Source organism: Prionailurus bengalensis, chromosome A2, assembly GCF_016509475.1.
Source record: "Prionailurus bengalensis isolate Pbe53 chromosome A2, Fcat_Pben_1.1_paternal_pri, whole genome shotgun sequence".
NCBI lineage: Eukaryota > Metazoa > Chordata > Mammalia > Carnivora > Felidae > Prionailurus > Prionailurus bengalensis.
In genome coordinates, this window is record NC_057348.1 from 1914207 (window position 1) to 1933500 (window position 19294).

The 19294-nt window shown below is 42.7% G+C and overlaps 1 protein-coding gene across 1 annotated transcript; it reads left to right on the forward strand.

Annotated features, from left to right (window-relative positions):
• The first annotated feature begins 525 nt into the window (after nt 1-525).
• On the forward strand, nt 526-18614 carry ZNF556 (zinc finger protein 556). The gene is made up of 5 exons (XM_043586089.1): nt 526-1198; nt 15219-15345; nt 16137-16320; nt 16753-18183; nt 18418-18614. The coding sequence occupies exons 1-4, from the start codon at nt 764-766 to the stop codon at nt 17669-17671; spliced, it is 1665 nt and encodes a 554-aa protein (XP_043442024.1). The 5' UTR covers nt 526-763; the 3' UTR covers nt 17672-18183; nt 18418-18614.
• Nucleotides 18615-19294: the final 680 nt, after the last annotated feature.

Consider the following 19294-nt stretch of genomic DNA (forward strand, 5'->3'; position numbering starts at 1 on the left):
TTTGCTATTTTCTTCTGTCAGCTAAATGGCCTGAGGGATAGCATAACCGTTCACATTTCAAAGTTCTCTAGGGATATACTAAAAAATGGACCTGCAAATAATTTCCTTTTAGTGTAGAATGTGAAGCTGAGGATTTTAATGAACATGTTCGGTAACTTGTGGTCCTTCTGAGAAAAGATCTTGAGCCCAGTTTCAGGCTGTGGGGTTCAAATTCCTCGCTAGCACCTGGCACTTGCAGGCTGCAGTTTCCTGATCTAAAGCAGCAGATGAGGGGGGGGTGGGGAAGCATGGGTGAGGCCACGACGGTGTCAAGGGCCAAGTATCAAAATGTATCCAGACCCTGCACTGCACGTGGTGAAGTCACGATCAAATGTATGTGTGTTAAAAAAATTTTTTTTTCTTTATGGTTTTTTTTTTTTTTTTTTTTTTTTTTTTTTTTTAAGAGAGAGACCCAGAATCCGAGGCTCCAGAGAACCCAGGCTCCAGGCTCTGGGCTGTCAGCACAGAGCCTGATGTGGGGCTCGAACTCAAAAGCGGTGAGATCATAACCTGAGGCCAAGTCAGACGCTCAACCGGCTGAGCCACGCAGGTGCCCCCAAATGTCTGTGTTCTTAAAGAGCCCAGACCCAAGGGTGACCTTGCAGTCCCAAGCCAACCTCTGACCCCTGGAGGACACCAGGGCCTCCTGTCCTGCCTTGTCCCAGCCCAGCCGGGATTGGGCACCCCTCCTTCTCTGGACAGAGAGGTATTGTTCGGTGGGGAAATGGGAGTCTGGAAACAGGAGGTGCCACAGACCTGCGGGGAGACGCCGAAGTCCTTGGGGGAACTAGAGCTGGTTCTACTTGTACCCAAGTGTCCCTACTGTGACCAGCCGGAAGGGGCCAGCCACTCGCGTTGCAGTCGTGCTGAATCGTCCCGTCGGGGGCCCTGGGGCGAGGGTGGTGGATTATCTGGTTGGGAGGGCTGGGGCGGGGTCTGCAAGCCCTGTCCAATCAGGGTCCGCGGTCTCGGAGCACCGTCCAATCAGAATCGCGGGCGGGCTCCCAGCCGTGTGGGCTGGGCTCTCAGACCACCAGAGGCGCTAGTGTGCACCTGCCCCGTGCGGCTGCAGGTGTCTGGGTCGGCGTCGCGCTCACCTGCCTGGGCCGTGGAGCCACGGGGAGGACGCCAGGAGAGCCTGCAGCGAGGCCGCGAGATGGTGAGTGCGCGGGGTCGGCCGAGACCGGGAGGGGCTGGTTCAACAGCCGGTACCGTCTGGAGGTGGCCGCGGCCCGGCTTCCTCTCCCCAACCCCTCTCCAGGTTCTGACCCGAGTTTCTGTCCTTGGCCGCGGGGTTGGGTCCCAGCGTCCTGTCCCATCCCCGCGCGGGTCTGGGGTTCTCAGGACTGCCTGGGGTGACCAGATGAGCACAGCTTGCTATCCACCCGGGGGTCGGGGAATCTCAGCCCGGAGTTAGCTCCTCCTACAAGAGAGCCTTAGGGGACGAGTGAGGAGTGTGGGGAGACCTGCTTGGGGTCCTGGGCTCGGAGAGATCCTCTGGTATGTCCTGGATCCCTAGGTGACCCCGACCCCAGTTCTCATTTCCTGGAGGGACATTAGTTGTCAGTTGACCAGATGCTGGTATGGAAGGGAAGAGAGGAATGGTTCCTGCCCCCTGGATTCACACGGTGAAGGATGAAAAACCCGAAGGACAAAGAAAACCCAGTGAGTTGGTGCTGCAACCTGCAAAGCAAAGTGCACTGCAGACCCGCAGTGGGACAGGAGCCAGTGCCCTTTGGGAGGCTGTTCAGCGAGCATTTCAGAGAACAGCTGTTGGGGGGTGGATGTCCCACGTGGTAGGATGGCCGTGCTTGACCCTTGAGTCATCTCAGTGTTCCCGTTCTGCACTGCCCCGCCCTGAGTTTGTCACCTTGCAAAGATTTATTTGGTTATTCGAGCCTGAGATTTGTCAGTAAATGTAAAATACATTTAATTAATAGAAAGATTAGGTACAAATAATTCCAAAGAAACGGGAAGGTTCAAGTTCAGAAATAATAATAAAGAGATCTAGTCTTGCATACCATTTGTTAAAAATTCTTTTGTGCCTTTTTTTTTTTTCCTCTCCTCGAGCATGTGTGGTTAAGTTTCTCACATCTGTTGTTTTCTTTTTGGTGATGACAAATGGAGTTCCAGGGCTTAGCCTCGAGGATGCTCCTGGGGAAAAGAATCTAAGAGAAATAGAGAAAGCTTCTCTCGCATTATGAATGCATTTACACACACACAAAAGCTTGGCCTATTAATTGGTGAGTTACAAAGACTCACCAAAATGTCAGCTATGTTTTGTTTACTGGGTGGGGAATTTATGACTGTGGATAATTTTATTCTGTCTGGTATTACTGGATTTCAGAGATTAATGCTAAATCCTATTTCGTGAAATTTGCACCACGTGTTGAAATGTGATTGTTTATAAAGCATTTTACTCCCATGGAAATAATAAAGTGACATCTTCATTTTCTCTGAAAGGAACAGATACTTGTGGGTTTTCTTCTTGAGTCATTTAAAAAGTCATTAGACCCATTGTGGGTTTTCTTCTTGAGTCTTCTCTCTCCTTTATACATGAACACTGGGTTTGAGTGATGTTGCCGGATTCCTCAAACACTGAGTTTGTGTCATTTAAATCAATAGGGTCCAACAAGAGTGACTACCTCGAGTGGGGATAGGGGCCCTGCCCAGTGACTCCAAGCTAAGTAAGGCCAATCATGAGATATGAGAGAGAGAGAGAGAGAGAGAGAGAGAGAGAGAGAGAGAGAGAATGAAATGGCTTTTTTCTGGAGCTTCTCTTCTGTGCTCATGTCCCAGCCTGTCCACGCCATCCGCAGGAGGAATGTGTGTACCTAGAAATGCTGCAGGGCACTGAAAAATGTGCGTGGTTGGGGGAGAAAGAGTTATGAATTTGGGGGTTCATTTGGGTTAGAACTTTAAACTGGCTCCAGCCAAGAGTTTCCTGGGTAGTGAGAACTGAAGCCTGGAGAGGGAGCATTTCCGCACCACAGGGAGGGGAGTGGAGGGTGTGTGGAGCTCCAGAGTTCATCCCTGTGTCTGCTCAGGTCACCCTATCTCCATCGCTGGGGACTGATCCAGCAGAAGGCTGGTATTTCTGCAGTGAGGTTCTGGACCCCAAGCCTGTGGGTGTGTTTCACCTTCTGAACCTGGTGGGTGTTCTTTGGGAATGGTGGATAAGTCAGTGGCTCTATCTGAGCCCATGGAAATGTTTGATTTTCATCCCTTCTGATTTCTGTACTGAATGTTGCTGCCATATAACTCCAGTCTCCCTAAAACTTTGGCCTTTTTATTTCCCTATTTGAGTGTCGTAAGATTTTTATTTTCTTGGGTGAGTAGAAATGGATTGAGAGATACAATAGAAGAGAATTCTGAAAGCATACAGAATTTTTCTTCCTTTTTTTTTTTTTTTGACAAGAGGACTTCCAGATAGGAGATGGGTGTATTTAAACGCTCAGGTTAATTTTTCACTTTTTCCATAATTTTTTATATCAGTGATTGTCTCAATAGAGTTATGAAGTTTCAAATGTACTATTCCCAAGACAATTCTTATTTTAATTGATACGAGGAAAATTACCTTTGGATGTGCAAATCCTTGAAAATCCTAGTGCATTGAATAGGTTGGATCCAAACCCGTGATGTGCGAAGTGTTCTACTCATTTGTGAAAATAGTTCCTCAACTGAGATGGAGTGGAAGTGCAAATAATGATGGTGTCACCTGTCATTTTAGTTGTAAAGATGTTTGAGATATTTCATTTTCATAAACTTTAACTTTCAGGGGATTCTTAACCTTAAAAATAAGTCAGTTATTTTATCAGCAAAAATGGATTTATTTGGAATATAGAAAATTGCAATTTGGGACCTGCGAGGACAGCAAAACCCTAGGCACACCCAACAAACAAAAGAACAACATTATTTTATGGACAAGGAGGAAGTTGGGAGGGATTGTTTTGGACAAAAGTCCATTGGACAAAGGCAAGAGTTCAGGGTGATGACAGTTTCTCTGTGTTGTTGATGGCAGTTTTTCTTGATGAATTATAGGGGTAGTCAATTTCTTTTCATTTTCTGTAAAGGATCCTCCATTCTTATTTTTTATTTCATTTTTAAGATTTTTGTAAGTAGGCTCTTTGCTCAACGTGAGGCTTAAACTCACAATCCCAAGATCAAGAGTCTCATGCTGGACTGACTGGGCCAGCCAGGTGCCCTAGGGGTAGTCAATTTCTTATAGGAGATGCAATGGACCTCTCTTGGGCCTGTAATTGACAGTTCTTTCCTGTAATTGACGTGGAGTGGTGTGGTTACCCCTTCTGGTCCCCTGACTCCATTTTATCTTTCATTTTGTTTTGTTTTTCTTTTGGGTTTTTCTTTTTTCATTTATTATTATTGTTTTTCTCTCCACTCCATTTCAGTGAGACTTTGCTCTATTAATTTTCACAGGATTAAATCTTAACATAACTTCTTATATGGAAAAGTAGTTCCCAAATAAAAATAAAAACCATTAAAAAGCAAAATATAATTGATATAGATTTCCCTTTCTGTAAAGTAAATAATGGATGCAAAGGTTAAAAAAATCTGTAAAACATTGAAAATCTAACTTAAGACAATCCCCTGCCAGCATATTGTGGTCTGTGCCGGTCCTGCCCCAGCCACCTTCAGGCAACTAGTTTTTAATGATTTCTTGTGCATTTTTGTCAGTGTTTCTTTCTATAAAAACGATTCAAAGTGCAAGAGTTTTTCTTTTGTTATAGGAAAGGTGACATGACGTACACGTGCAGCACACTTTTCTTATTTGTTCTGTTGCTAATTCTGCAGACCTTTTCGTAGCAATGACAGGTGTCTTTGATTTTCAAGTTTATGCAACCAGTTCTAATTAGGCAATCGATCTGCATGTAATATTTTTCTACTTAAGTTCATTAATCAAACTTTTTCATCTTATGTGGTAAGCAAACCTACAAAAAGCATATAATTTTCCAACCTTAATTGATGCTTTAAGTTTTATGGTGAAATTTATCGTATTTAGCACACATACAGAGTTTTATTGGACGTTTTAAAACCAATCATGGTGTAAACATCCATAGACTCACCATCTAGATTCATAAATCGGTCTTGGGTAGAGACTCCTGCCATGACCCTCCCTAAATGACCGTCTTGTCCCATCGGTAACTACTGTTTGTTTCTTTGCTTAATCTTCATGCCTTTACCTTTTATGTTTTTTTTTTACTAAGCAGTGTTCTGCTTACTTTTATCCCTCCGGGACTTTGAATAAATAAATATTAACGGAATTATGCTGAAAAGGCTTCCCCAGGGTTCTTTGCCTCAGTTTGTTTCATACATGCTGCTGTCTGCAACTGCCATCATTCTTCCTTCCATTCCAGTGCTTATGGGATTTGGGTTTTTGAAGTTTGTTGTTGTTTTTTTTTTGTTTGTTTTTTGTTTTTTGCTTTTGTGAAAAATGCCACTCCCATGAGTCTTGTTTCAGTGTACGAGTGCAATGCATGGTACATTTACGACATACTGGAGGAAAATCTCTAGATTGTGGATCATGGCCAAGTTCAGATTTATTAGGAAATTCCAATGGAATGTACCAGTTTATTCTCCAAACATCTGTACATAACTGCTTATTTGTTCCATGTGACCATCCATACCCGACATGATCTAATTTAGTAATTTTTGCCCTTCTTGGTATGAAACAAGATTTTATTCTGTTTGCTCACTGACAACGAGGTTGACTCTTTGCTCATATGTAGCCTTACATCTTTTGTGATACATGTTTTAACCATTTTGTGGTTTCTCATTCATTTGTTTGACCATTCCGTTTTGCTTTACACACACATTTTTATATTTGTATGTGTTGCAAGTATATTTATCTCGAATTGTAGTTTACCTTTTCAGTTTCTTAACTTTAGTAGGGTTGTAATCATCCATTTCTTCCTTTATAGCTTACTCTTTTTTTATTATTTAAGGAAAGTTTTATATGTAAACATTTTATGGTTATAATTTTAATTATAATAATCTTTTATACTTAAAAATTTTATTTAAGAAAAAATCCCCTATTCTTACATCATAAAAACCTTTCCCTTTAACTTCTGAAAGAGTTCTAGTTATGTCTTTTGCATTTAAATCTAGAGTAAATTGATTATTGCCCATGGACTAGATGGCAATACCAAGCATTCTTCCTAGTTGGATGCTAATTTCTCCCTGACCTGTATATTAAAGTATACAGCATTTCTGCCACTGCTTTGCGATGCCTGTTCTGTCATTACTTGAATTTCCACATGCATAGGGTCTCTTCAGAATTCTTTCCCTTTCCATGAATCTATTGGTTTATCCTCTACTAATAACATATTGGCCATATTACTGTGGTTTCAAATTCCTTCATGTATTTGGAAAGCCCCTATCGTGTTCTTAAGAAACTTTTTTCCCCCTTTTTTTGGACATTTGTTCTCTGGAGAACTTTAAACTTTCGAGACGTTGTTTTTGTGAAGTTCTGGAAAATCAGGTCTGAGGATTTAATGGAACTTTATAAAGACTACTACGGGTTTCTTTTGGGGGAGCTGACATCCTCATGGCATTGAGTTCTTTCAAAGAACATGTGCCGCTTTTCCATGCATTTTACTTTGATATTATCCAATAGAGTTGAAGGTTTTTGTCCATTAGAATCTTTTTATACCCTTCATTAGAAGTCTTTATTATGCGCTGGCTTAAAATGACCTTTACCGAGATGTAATTTACATACTATACATACCATAAAATTCACCAACTTAAAGTGTACAATTCTGGTCTGTTTATTCATAGTTCTCACCAGAGTCAACTTTAGTTCATTTTCATCATCTCAAAAGAAACCTCAGACCATTTATCTATCACCTTCCTTCTTACTCCCAGCCATAAATAACCACTAAGGTACTTTTTGCTTCTTGAGAATTTCTTATTCTGGACGTTTCATGTGAATGGAATAACATACTTTGTAGTTCTTTCTCTCACAAGTTCAAATCTATGGTTGAGGGTCTCCAATGACTTTTTTCAGTTATTGTGCCTTTTCTTTCTTTCTTTCTTTCTTTCTTTCTTTCTTTCTTTCTTTCTTTCTTTCTCTCTCTCTCTCTCTCTCTCTCTCTCTCTCTCTCTCTCTCTCTCTCTCTTTTTCAAGTTGTAATTTAAATCCTGTGTAGTTAACATATATAGTAACATATAGCTGCAGACTTTAGTGATTCGTCCCTTACATATAACACCCAGTGCTCATCACAACTACCCTCCTTAATGCCCATCACCCATTTAGACCACCACCGTGCACTTCCATCCACCAACCCTCGGTTTCTTCTCTGTAGTTAAGAGTCTCTTATGGTTTGCTTCCCTCTCTTTTTTTCCCCTTTCTTCCCCTGTGTTCATCTGTTTTGTTTTCCACATATGAGTGAAATCATATGGTATTTGTCTCTCTGACTGACTTATTTTGCTTAGCATAATACACTCTAGCTCCATCCAGGTCATTGCAGACGGCAAGATTTCATTCTTTTTGATGGCTGAGTAATATTCCATTGAACGTATATACCACATCTTCTTTATCCGTTCATCAGTTGATTGACATGTGGGCTGTTTCCATAGTTTTGCTGTTGTTGATAATGCTACTATAAACTTTGGGGTACATGTGCCCCTTTGAATCAGTACTTTTGTATCCTCTGGGTAAAAATCTAGTGGTGCAATTGCTGGGTCATAGGGTAGTTCTATTAAAAATTGTTTTTAATGTTTTATTGATTTTTGAGAGACAGAGAGTGAGTGGGGAGGAACAGAGAGAGAGGAGGGCAGAAGATCCGAAGTGGGTTATGCGCTGAGAACAGCAAGCCTGATGCGGGGCTCAAACTCATGAACTGTGAGATCATGACCTGAGCCCAAGTTGGACACTCAATCAACTGAGCCACCCAGGTATCCCAGTTAGTTCTATTTTTAACTTAAAAAAATTTTTTTAATGTTTTATTTATTTTTGACAGAGAGAGAGAGACAGAGCATGAGTGGGGGAGGGTCAGAGAGAGAGGGAGACACAGAATCCGAAGCAGGCTTCAGGCTCTGAGCCAGCAGCACAGAGCCTGATGCAGGGCTCGAACTCACAGACTGTGAGATCATGACCTGAGCCGAAGTCGGACGCTCAACCGACTGAACCACCCAGGCGCCCCTAACTTTTTGAGGAACCTCCATACTATTACCAGAGTGCCTGCACCAGTTTGCATTCCCACCAACAGTGTGAGAAGGTTCCCCTTTCTCCACGTCCTTGCCAACATCTGTTGTTTTCTGAGCTGTTAATTTTAGCCATTCTGACAGATGTGAGGTGGTATCTTGTCATGGTTTTGATTTGTATTTCCCTGGTGATGAGTGATGTTGAGCATCTTTCTAAGTGTCTGTTAGCCATCTGTATGTCTTCTTTGGAAAAATGTCTGTTCGTGTCTTGTGCCCATTTCTTAACTGGATTATTCATTTTTTGGGTGTTGAATTTGATAAGTTCTTTATAGATTTTGGATACTAACCCTTTATGAGATCTTTATCTGATACTAACCCTTTATCATTTGCAAATATCTTCTCCTGTTCTGTAGGCTGCCTTTTAGTTTCGTTGATTTAACATAGTACTGAAAGTACAATCAGACAACCAAAAGAAATAAAAAGCACCCAAATCAGCAAGGAAGAATTCAAACTTTCACTTTTTGCAGATGACATGATACTCTGTACAAAACCTAAAAGACTCCACCAAAAATTTGCTAGAACTGATACATTAATTGAGCAAAGTTGCACGATATGAAATCGATAGAAATCTGTTGCATTTCCTTTTTTTTTAAATTTTTTTAACGTTTATTTATTTTTGAGACAGAGAGACAGAGCACAAACGGGGGAGGGTCAGAGAGAGGGAGACACAGAATCTGAAACAGGCTCCAGGCTCCGAGCTCTCAGCACAGAGCCCGACGCGGGGCTCGAACTCACGGACCGCGAGACCATGACCTGAGCCAAAGTCGGACGCTTAACCGACTGAGCCACCCGGGCGCCCCTGCATTTCCTTTTTAATTATTATTTTTTATTTTTAGAGACAGCATGAGCAGCGGGGAGGGGCAGAGGGCAAAAGAGAGAATACTGAGCAGGCTCCACGCTCAGCACAAAAGACCCCAACCAGCCAAAGCAATCCTGAAAAAAAAATAAAACTGCAGGCATGACAATTCCAGACTTCAAGCTATGTTACAAAGCTGTAGTCATCAAGACAGTATGATGCTGGCACAAGAACAGATACATAGATCAATGGAAGAGAATAGGAAACCCAGAAATGGACCCACAACTGTATGAAGACCAGTTAAGCTTCAACAAAACAGGAAAGAATAGCCAATGGAAAAAAGTCACTTCAACAAATGGTGTTGGGAAAACTGGACAGCAACATGCAGAAGAATGAAACTGGACCACTTTCTTTACAGCATACACAAAAATAAATTCAAAATGGATGAAAAGCTTACATTTGAGACAAAACCATCAAAATCATAAAGGAAAACATAGGCAGCAACCTGTTTGACCTCAGCCATAGCAGTTTCTTACTGGACATGTCTCCAGAGGCAAGGGATACAAAAGTTATTGTGCTTTTCAACCCCAGATTTTTCATTTGGTTCATTTAGAATAATTTCGATCTCTTTTTGACATTATTTGGTGCATCATTGTTATCATATATTCCTTTACATCTTTAATCATTGTTTCCTTTAGTTCTTTGAACATATTTATAAGTTACTTTGAACCCTTCTGTAAACCAACATCTGTTTGCTATTTCTGTTTCCTGCTTATTTTTTCTTTTTTAAAACAATTTTTAAAAAATATTTTTATTTATTTTTGAGAGAGACAGAGCACCAGCAGGGAAGGGGCAGAGAAAGAGGGAGACAGAGAGTCCAAAGCAGGCGCCAGGCTCTGAGCTGTCAGCGCAGAGCCTGATGCGGGGCTTGAACTTGGGAACCGTGAGATCATGACCTGAGCTGGAGTCGGGCGCTTAACCAACTGAGCCACCCAGGTGCCCCCCGACCCCTGCTTATTTTTCTGCTGTAAGGGTCACAGTGTCCTTTTTCTTTGCATTCCTTGTAATTTTTTGTTGGAAACCGGACACTATAGATAATATATTGTAGCAACTTTGGGTACTGGCCCCTGTCTTCTGGGCTTCCTGACTGTTGTTTATTTGTGTTTGCTTGGGGACTGGCTGGATTATTTTAGTCAAGTCTATTTCACTCTCCTCCCAACCCCTTCAGTAGTAGGCCTCTGATGTTTCTCCTCAGTCACCCTGGGATGGCAGTAGTGTTGGCAGGGTTTTCTTCATTTCTTTCTCGACCAACCGCTGTTAGCTGTTAATCTCCACTAGTTGTAGGCTGACTGTTTTATTGTTTTGAACATGCCATGGTGTGTACATTGCTCTATCAACTAATTCAGTCAAATTTGGACTCCTTTGAAGGAATGGCTGCACAGGTTAGTGTTTGTTGATCGTTCAGACCCCCGAGGGGCTCCTCCCAGCTTCCTCTTTCCCTATTTGTCCCCTGAAAACAAGGGGACCACAGTTTTGCCTGTATCTTAAATCTCTTCCCTGTTGCCTTTCACTACAACTTCCACTGTTTTTGAGAGCAACCTCAGGCTTGGGAATCTCCATGTTCTGTTGTAAATGAAGTCAGTTCTTTGGGGGGAAAGACTAGGAGCTATCTGTTTTACAGCCTGCGTTTCCTCCTCATCAAGAATCTCTGAGCCAGAGGGCTGCGTTGAAGTGGGGACAATGGCACACCTCCCCCTGAGTGACAAGTCCACTTTAAGAGCTGAGCATTGGGGCGCCTGGGTGGCTCAGTCAGTTAGGCGTCGGACTTCGGCTCAGGTCATGATCTCGCGGTCTGTGAGTTCAAGCCTCGCGTCGGGCTCTGTGCTGATGGCTCAGAGCCTGGAGCCTGCTTCCGATTCTGTGTCTCCTCCTCTCTCTGCCCCTCCCCCGCTCATGCTCTGTCTCTCAAAAATAAATACGTGTTAAAAAAAAAAAAAGAGCTGAGCATTAAGTGGAGGAAGAGCATTTGCTTGATGTCTTCTCAGCTTGCCTCTCCTGAGTGCGGAACCTCCGCCTTAGGCAAAACAAGAACAATCAGGTCCCCGTATTCTCAGCATCCCCCGCACCCACTGTAGAGCCTCCATTCTACAAGCGGGGGCTGGCGGAAGTAGAGAGGCCCTCCTGTCGACTGCACTTGCTTGGAGCTTAAACTCAGCAGCAGCTAACTGGGGCAGGATGAGAAATGCTGACGGCCCCCTTTTCTGGCTGGGAGCTGTGTGGACAGGGGTCCTGTGTTCTTGGCTGCAGTCAGAAAAGGAAGTCTAGGGAGAGAGGGAGTGGTCTTGGTTCAAATACCAAACTGTTAATTTCTGGTACTGAATTCGCATAGTTTCTTGAATACCCGTTTCTTCAGCTGTATGTCCTTAGTAAGGATTGTTTCCAGAGGCTTGAAATGATGGCTTTCGTGTTCACTTTTTGACATGAATTTTCCAACTTCATGTTGTTATGAAATGGAAAGGTGATGAGTTTCATTTTCGTCCTGTGTATCTATTCTAGAATCGTGCTAAAAATCTTATTTTGTGGTTCTTCTTGTTCTGTTGGGGTCCTGTGCAGAGGCTTCTTAGTGCTAAGGATAACAGTGATCTTTTTTTTTTTTTTAAATTTTTTTTTTCAACGTTTATTTTTATTTTGGGGACAGAGAGAGCCAGAGCATGAACGGGGGAGGGGCAGAGAGAGAGGGAGACACAGAATTGGAAACAGGCTCCAGGCTCCGAGCCATCAGCCCAGAGCCCGACGCGGGGCTCGAACTCACGGACCGCGAGATCGTGACCTGGCTGAAGTTGGACGCTTAACCGACTGCGCCACCCAGGCACCCCATCAGTGATCTTTTTTATTCTTTTGTAATTCTGCACATTTGTTTATTTTCTTGTGGCACTAGATTGGCTTTTTCATGTAATGTTGACCAGGAGTGAGGCAAGAGGAACTTAGTTTTGTACACTTTTTTTGGTAGAAAAACTTCACACCATTTATACATTCCTTCTTTAAAAGTTTATTTGTTTTGAGAGAGAGCATGTGGATGCACACGCATGCAAGCAGGAGAGGGGCAGAGAGCGGGAGAGAGAGAATCCCAAGCAGGCTCCCCACTGCCAGTGCAGAGAGCCCAACGCAGGGCTCAGACTCACAAACTGTGAGGTCATGACCTGAGCTGAGATCAAGACTCAGATGCTTAACCGACTGAGCCACCCAGGGGCCCCTATATATTCCTTTTTTTAAAAATTTTTTTCAACGTTTATTTATTTTTGGGACAGAGAGAGACAGAGCATGAACGGGGGAGGGGCAGAGAGAGAGGGAGACACAGAATCAGAAACAGGCTCCAGGCTCTGAGCCATCAGCCCAGAGCCTGATGTGGGGCTCGAACTCACGGACTGCGAGATCGTGACCTGGCTGAAGTCGGACGCTTAACCGACTGCGCCACCCAGGCGCCCCTATTCCTTTTTGAATAATCTTCCCACCCCCCACCACTATGCTCTTTATTGGGCTATGCGTCTTACCATTGGTTCCCCTGCAGTATGAGTTTTTTTTCCATGTGTTTCTGTTGAACAGTATAAAGTCATTTTCTATAATTCTTAAGATGATGTCAGGTAAGTTGTGTTAATTGATTACCATGTTTCATTGCAAAGTATAACATACATGCAGAAACGTACATAAGACATATTGGACAGTCTATAGCAATAATAAAAAATAAACACCTGTGAAGTAAAATCCAGCCCTAGAGCTAAAACAGTGCTTGACATCAGACACCCCACTGGAAATGATTCCCAGTGACCCTCCTCACTCTCTAGATGTAACCAATATCTTGAATGGTGTGAAGGCAGTGTCCATTCTTCCTGCACCTGTGTATGCAGCATTAAATAAAGATACTCTAATTTTGCATATCCCACGTTGCATGTAAATGGAATCGCAGTGTAGATTTTAGGTAAGATTCCTTTTGTTTAAAGTTATTTTACGGTCTTCTGTGTGGTAATAATAGTTAATTAACCTTTAATTGCTCTCTTGTATTCACTTGCAAGGATATACCACCATTATTTATTAACTCTGTTACTAGTGGCTACTTGGGTGTTTTCAAATTTTTACCATTCTGACCGGTGCTCCTGAAGACATTATTAATGCATGTGTCCACTCGGATGTCTTATTGTTATTCCCATGTTGGTATTGCCTGTTAGGAACTTCTCATCCTCTACCCAAGACCTTAGTCTACATATGGCCTTCTACATCTCAGTTCATGGAAACTCCATCTTTCCGGGGTTTTGGGTTTTTTTTTTAATTTTTTTCAACGTTTTTTATTTATTTTTTGGGACAGAGAGAGACAGAGCATGAACGGGGGAGGGGCAGAGAGAGAGGGAGACACAGAATCGGAAACAGGCTCCAGGCTCCGAGCCATCAGCCCAGAGCCCGACGTGGGGCTCGAACTCACGGACCGCGAGATGGTGACCTGGCTGAAGTCGGACGCTTAACCGACTGCGCCACCCAGGTGCCCCAGGGTTTTGGGGTTTTTTTTTTGAGATTTTTTACATGTTTTATTTGTATTCTTGAGAGAGCACAAGTGGGGGAGGGGCAGAGAGGGGGGGACAGAAGATCTGAAGCAGGCTCCATGTGGAAGAAGTGAGCCCAATGTGGGCTTGAACTTAGGAACCATGAGATCATGACCTGAGCTGAAGGGAGACACTTAACTGACTGAGCCACCCAGCCGCCCCCATTATTTCAGTTTTTATTGTGAGACATAATCAGCGTCATCAACTCCTCTCATTCTGTCTTGCCCCAACTTCAGTCCATCAGGAATCTGTAGCCCTTCCCAATATTTCCCCTGTACATTCCACTGTGACCACCCTGGCTGACCCACCTTCCTCTCACCCGGTTATGGCTTTATTTTCTTAACAGGTGTTCTGGTCTCTACATCCATTCCCCATAGTCTAGTCTCAACACAAGTGATGGATCATGAAAGCTAGAGAGGAGACCACTCCTCTGTGCAAAAGCCTGAAGTAGCTCCACAGTTCTCACAGAATCGAATCTGACTAGTTCCCCACAAGATGATGGCCCCAACCTCCCAGCACTCCCCACCATTCTTGACTTACTTCCCATCTCACTTTGCTCCAGTCTCTGGCTATGTGTCTTTGTCCCATTCAGGCTGCTATAACAAAACACCAAAGAGTGGCTTAGAAATGATAGAAATGTATTTCTCGCATTGGAGAAATGGGAAGCCTCACGTATGGAGGCTGGGAAGTCCAAGATCAAGGCACCAGCAATCTTGGGTGGAAAGAGCTATTTTGGCATCTTAGAACCTCAGTGTGCACGTGCGTGTGCGTGTACTCAAAATTAATGCATACCGACACCAAGGTTTATGAATGTGGGTATTATGGAAAGGTCTAAGTTCTCATGCCTTCTTCCCTCCTTCTGAGTTATCTTGTCTTCCTCTTTCCTCCTCTTTCTCAATACCTCTTCTGTCTCAAGGGCACACAAAGGAAGAAAGAGTAGCAACTGATTCTGTGATAAATGATATACATAAATAATACACATATAAGTTAATATTAGCATTTCTCCAGGAAAAATGTCTTCATGCTCCCAGTTGGACATATCTACTTTGAATTGCCTAGAGTACATCCAGACACAGGATCGGCTGGCCCACGTTGCAATTTGGGTTTCCACCTTGGGCCTCTCGTTGGTGAGGGGAAATGAAGGAAAAACTTCAGTGCGTTTTTGTTTATTAGAGTCCCGTTTCAATTTGAACTTGGGACCTATGCAGTGCTGACCAATGTGGTGGGCAATAAGGAGACAGATGAAATAGTTTTTGTCACGAGGAATTGGTGGTCATAAAATGGAAATATTTGTTTCATTTGTATAGCATTTCTCTAATTTTTCCAATGTGTTTTGGACTATTCTAGACTCTGTGAAAAGGCAGGGATCACACAGGAAGGGTCACAGTAAAAATGGAGAGAGGGACAAGTTCAATGTATTAGTGGTGTGTTAAGACCATGATACAGAAAGTGAGTGTGGATGTAGATTAGATGTGGGGAGACCATAGAATCTTGTTGGAACTTCCTGTGAATTTGAGTCCACTTCCCCTGTATTACCCATTCTCCTACACATCTGTGGTTTGTTTTAGGACTCAGTGGTCTTTGAGGATGTGGTTGTGGACTTCACCCAGGAGGAGTGGGCCCTGATGAAACCTGCTCAGAAAAAGCTCTACAAAGATGTGATGCTAGAAACCTTCAGGAACCTGGTCACAGTAGGTAAGGGTGGCATCAATCCTTCACTTAGTTATTTCGATAACAACTATTTCTCATTCATTAAGCCCATTTCAAAATCTGGAATGAGGAAGGAAGACGCATTGGAAAATAAGACAGGCGTGATCACAGCCGTCACAGACCTAGAATCTAACAGTTTCTCAGTGATGGTAAAAATCTATATATTGACCTGTGTTTTTCTTCCTTTCTGGTTTAAAAGACAGCATTCTTAACTGTCCTCAGTATGTGTATATACCCGTGGGTCACTTTGTGGGCATGGAGAAGCTTGTTGTTTGAAACCTTGTGTTTTTTTCTGTGCATATTAAATTGCCTACTATTTTGACTTCTTGTGCCTCTTTGTTTTAATTTTATTTATTTATTTTAAGAGAGAGAGAGAGCATGCATGAGCAGGGAGGGGCAGTGAGAGAGGGGGAGAGAGAGAGAGAGAGAGAGGGAGGGAGAGGGAGGGAGGGAGGGAGGGACGGAGAGAGAGAGAGAGAGAGAGAGAGAGAGAGAGAGAGAGAGAGAGAATGAATGAATGAATGAATCCCAAGCAGGCTCCACACTAACAGTGTTCTCTGTCACTGACAATGTGGAGGCCAGTGTGGGGGTTGAACCCAAGAAATGTGAGAGCATGACCTGAGCTGAAATCAAGAATCAGATAATTGACCAACTGAGCCACCCAGGAACCCCTCTTGTGTCTCTTAATAATTAAGTTTTGAAACACTGAACTCCTGAATGTATTTCTTTTCTCACAGTTGCCTTTTTCATAAGATTTATTCACTGTTTTGTTTTAGATGATGAGAATCAACTTAGAACCAATGGGTCCACTTCTCAGCAGGTTATTTTTGGAGAAAAATTATCCAATGAGCAGAAAATAGCAAGGTTCACAAAAAATGATTCCTGGACGTCCCTTTTTGGAGAAAATTGGGAAGACCAGTGCATTGAAGATAAGCACAACAACCAGGGGAGACATTTGAGGTGAGTTGCATTTAGGAGAAAATGCAATATCCCAGTAGAGAATCTTACTATTTCATGAAATTAAAAAACAAAAACAAAAACAAGAGACCCATAAACCTAGCTCCAGATTTGTTTATTCACAAATCATTCCCTCCCTTTTTTTCCTTCATGTGACTCAGACATTAAGCGTTTGAAAAATAATTTGGTGGAAAACAATGACCAGGGAGCCCTACATATGAGAAATGCTGTTGTAGTCATGGGCTGTGCCTCAGCCCATTCTCAGAGCATTTAGTTTATTCCACCTTGAACTAATTCCAACAGGACAGAAAACCTATATTTAGACAGAAAAATGGTAGAAATGTAATCCTCGAGCTCATCAACAAATATTAATAAATAATTAATACACAAACCATTAATAATGTGCCCCCTCCATTTTTTTTTTTTTTTTAGCAGAAATCATATGGTGGAGAGACTCTGTGACAGTAGCAAAGGTAATACATGTGGAGAAACCATCAACCATATTCCAAGTCTTAAGCTGTACAAGAAAACGCCTACTGGAGTAAAACTGTATGAGTGCATTCAGTGTGGAAAAGTCTTCAGGCATCGCTCATCCCTTAAGAGGCACAAAAGAAGTCATACTGGACGCAAACTATATCAGTGTGAGGAATGTGGGAAAGCGTTCAGTTGTTCTTCCTACCTAAGGAATCATGTGAAAACTCACAGTGGAGAGAAACCCTATGCCTGTAAACTTTGTGGGAAAACATTTATTCGTTCCCACTCCCTCACTGGACATATAAGGAGTCACACTGGAGAGAAACCCTATGAATGTAAGGAATGTGGGAAAGCCTTCAGTTGCCCCAAATCCTTCCGCGTACATGTGATGATGCACAATGGTGGGAAGCCCTATGAATGTAAGCAGTGTGGGAAAGGCTTTAGCTGTCCCAAATCCTTTCGAGTACATATGATAATGCACACTGGAGAGAAACCCTATGAATGTAAGCAGTGTGGGAAAGCCTACTGTTGGCTCACATCCTTTCAGAGACATGTGAGAATTCACAATGGAGAGAAACCCTATAAATGTGAAAAATGTGGGAAAGCGTTTGGTTGGCCCTCATCCCTACACAAACATGTCCGAATGCACACTGGAGAGAAACGTGTAAACATAAGCAACGTGGGAAGGCCTTCAGTTGGCCCTCATCCTTCCAAAAATGTAAGAACGCACACTGAAGAGAAACGCTATGAGTGTGAAAAGTGTGGGAAAGCATTTGGTTGGTCCTCATCCTTACACAAACATGACAGAAAGCACACTGGTGAGAAACCCATAAATGCAAGCAATGTGGGAAAGCTTTTGGTCATCCTTCCAAAAATGTAAGAATGCAGACTAGAGAAGAACCCTGTAAGTGTGAAAAATGTGGGAAAGCCTTCAGTTGGTCCCAATCCTTCTAAAACCATAAGGATAAAGACTAGAGAGAAACCTCAGACGTGTGAAAAATGTGGGAAAACTTTCAGTTGTCTCAAAGTGTTTCGTAGTCATGTGAGAACTCACAGTCAAAAGAACGTTTCTAAATATAAGAAAACCTAATGCATATTAATTCATGTAAAACAGTTTGGAAAATCCACACCAGAAGAGAAATATTATAAAAGTTACACAGTATTGCTCAGTATCTCATCCTTAATGTGGACCTCTGGCAAGTGAATTTCCATGTCTCGTTCAACTAAACATTGAGATGAAAATTCTCAAGTATTCTGAGTACATCTACACAGTACATGAATTTTGATATATTGTAGGTTTTCTCCCCCTTCATGAATTCAGCTAATATTTCTGCATCCATTTTGAAGTGTGATTCACCCACGGGTGGTTGATGTGTTTTAAATATGCATTAGGTTTGGGGCGCCTGGGTGGCGCAGTCGGTTAAGCGTCCGACTTCGGCCAGGTCACGGTCTCGCGGTTCGTGAGTTCGAGCCCCGCGTCGGGCTCTGGGCTGATGGCTCGGAGCCTGGAGCCTGTTTCTGATTCTGTGTCTCCCTCTCTCTCTGCCCCTCCCCTGTTCATGCTCTGTCTCTGTCCCAAAAATAAATAAACGTTGAAAAAAAAATTAAAAAATAAATATGCATTAGGTTTAATTTTATATAGTTTTTAAATTGTTCTGTAAGTATGGGGCCTTTAGAGTAATGTGACATTGGTATTCGTTTGGATTTTCTTACTGGCCAAGTATGTTCCAAGCTGGGTATCACTTTCCCATTACATACATATATTCCATTTTACTGTCTTCCTGAGAGAACTTACAACTTGACACTTAAAGTTGACACTTCTTTACTTACATCATAAGGTATATGTTCTCGACTCTCGACACCTTTTTTTTTTTTTTTTTTTGGCCAGAGGATCGTTATTCCATTATTCCATTTTGCTGGCTTGCAAATTTGTGAATATGTAATTGGCTAGAAATTTGTAGGTATGCAGAGATCTTGCAAGAGTATAGTTTCGTATGAATTGTTATTTCCATCTGTTGCTGTATGCTCTTTGTCCTAGCTTCTGGTTAGGAAGTAGACAATACATTTGAATGAAGAAGACAGTGAAATCTAGAGGTGGATATGGTTCTCTTGGAACGTGTCCTCGCAACATAGGAAGGGCTAGGAACTACCACTTCCCAGGATACTTTCTCTATATGGTTCCATGATAGAATTCTGTAATAGCCCAGCTTGCATGAGATTTGAAAGAAGCGCCTTTCAGTGTATTGAACCACCACTCTATAGGGAGATAGACAGATGCGTAGGGACTCCGTGGGTACCGTCTCCAGCTTATTTTCCTGATTGCCGGCCTTGCCAATCAAAAGCACCTTCAAAACAAATACCAACTGCGTGACTTCTACTTCGTCAGAGGTGTAGGCTTTTACAGACACCCTACCAGCTTTTCCAGCATGGATGCACATCCACGGTCAGATGTCCACAGCTTGCATTTTCCTGAAAGCCCTAGACTGTCCACCAGGCCACTGAT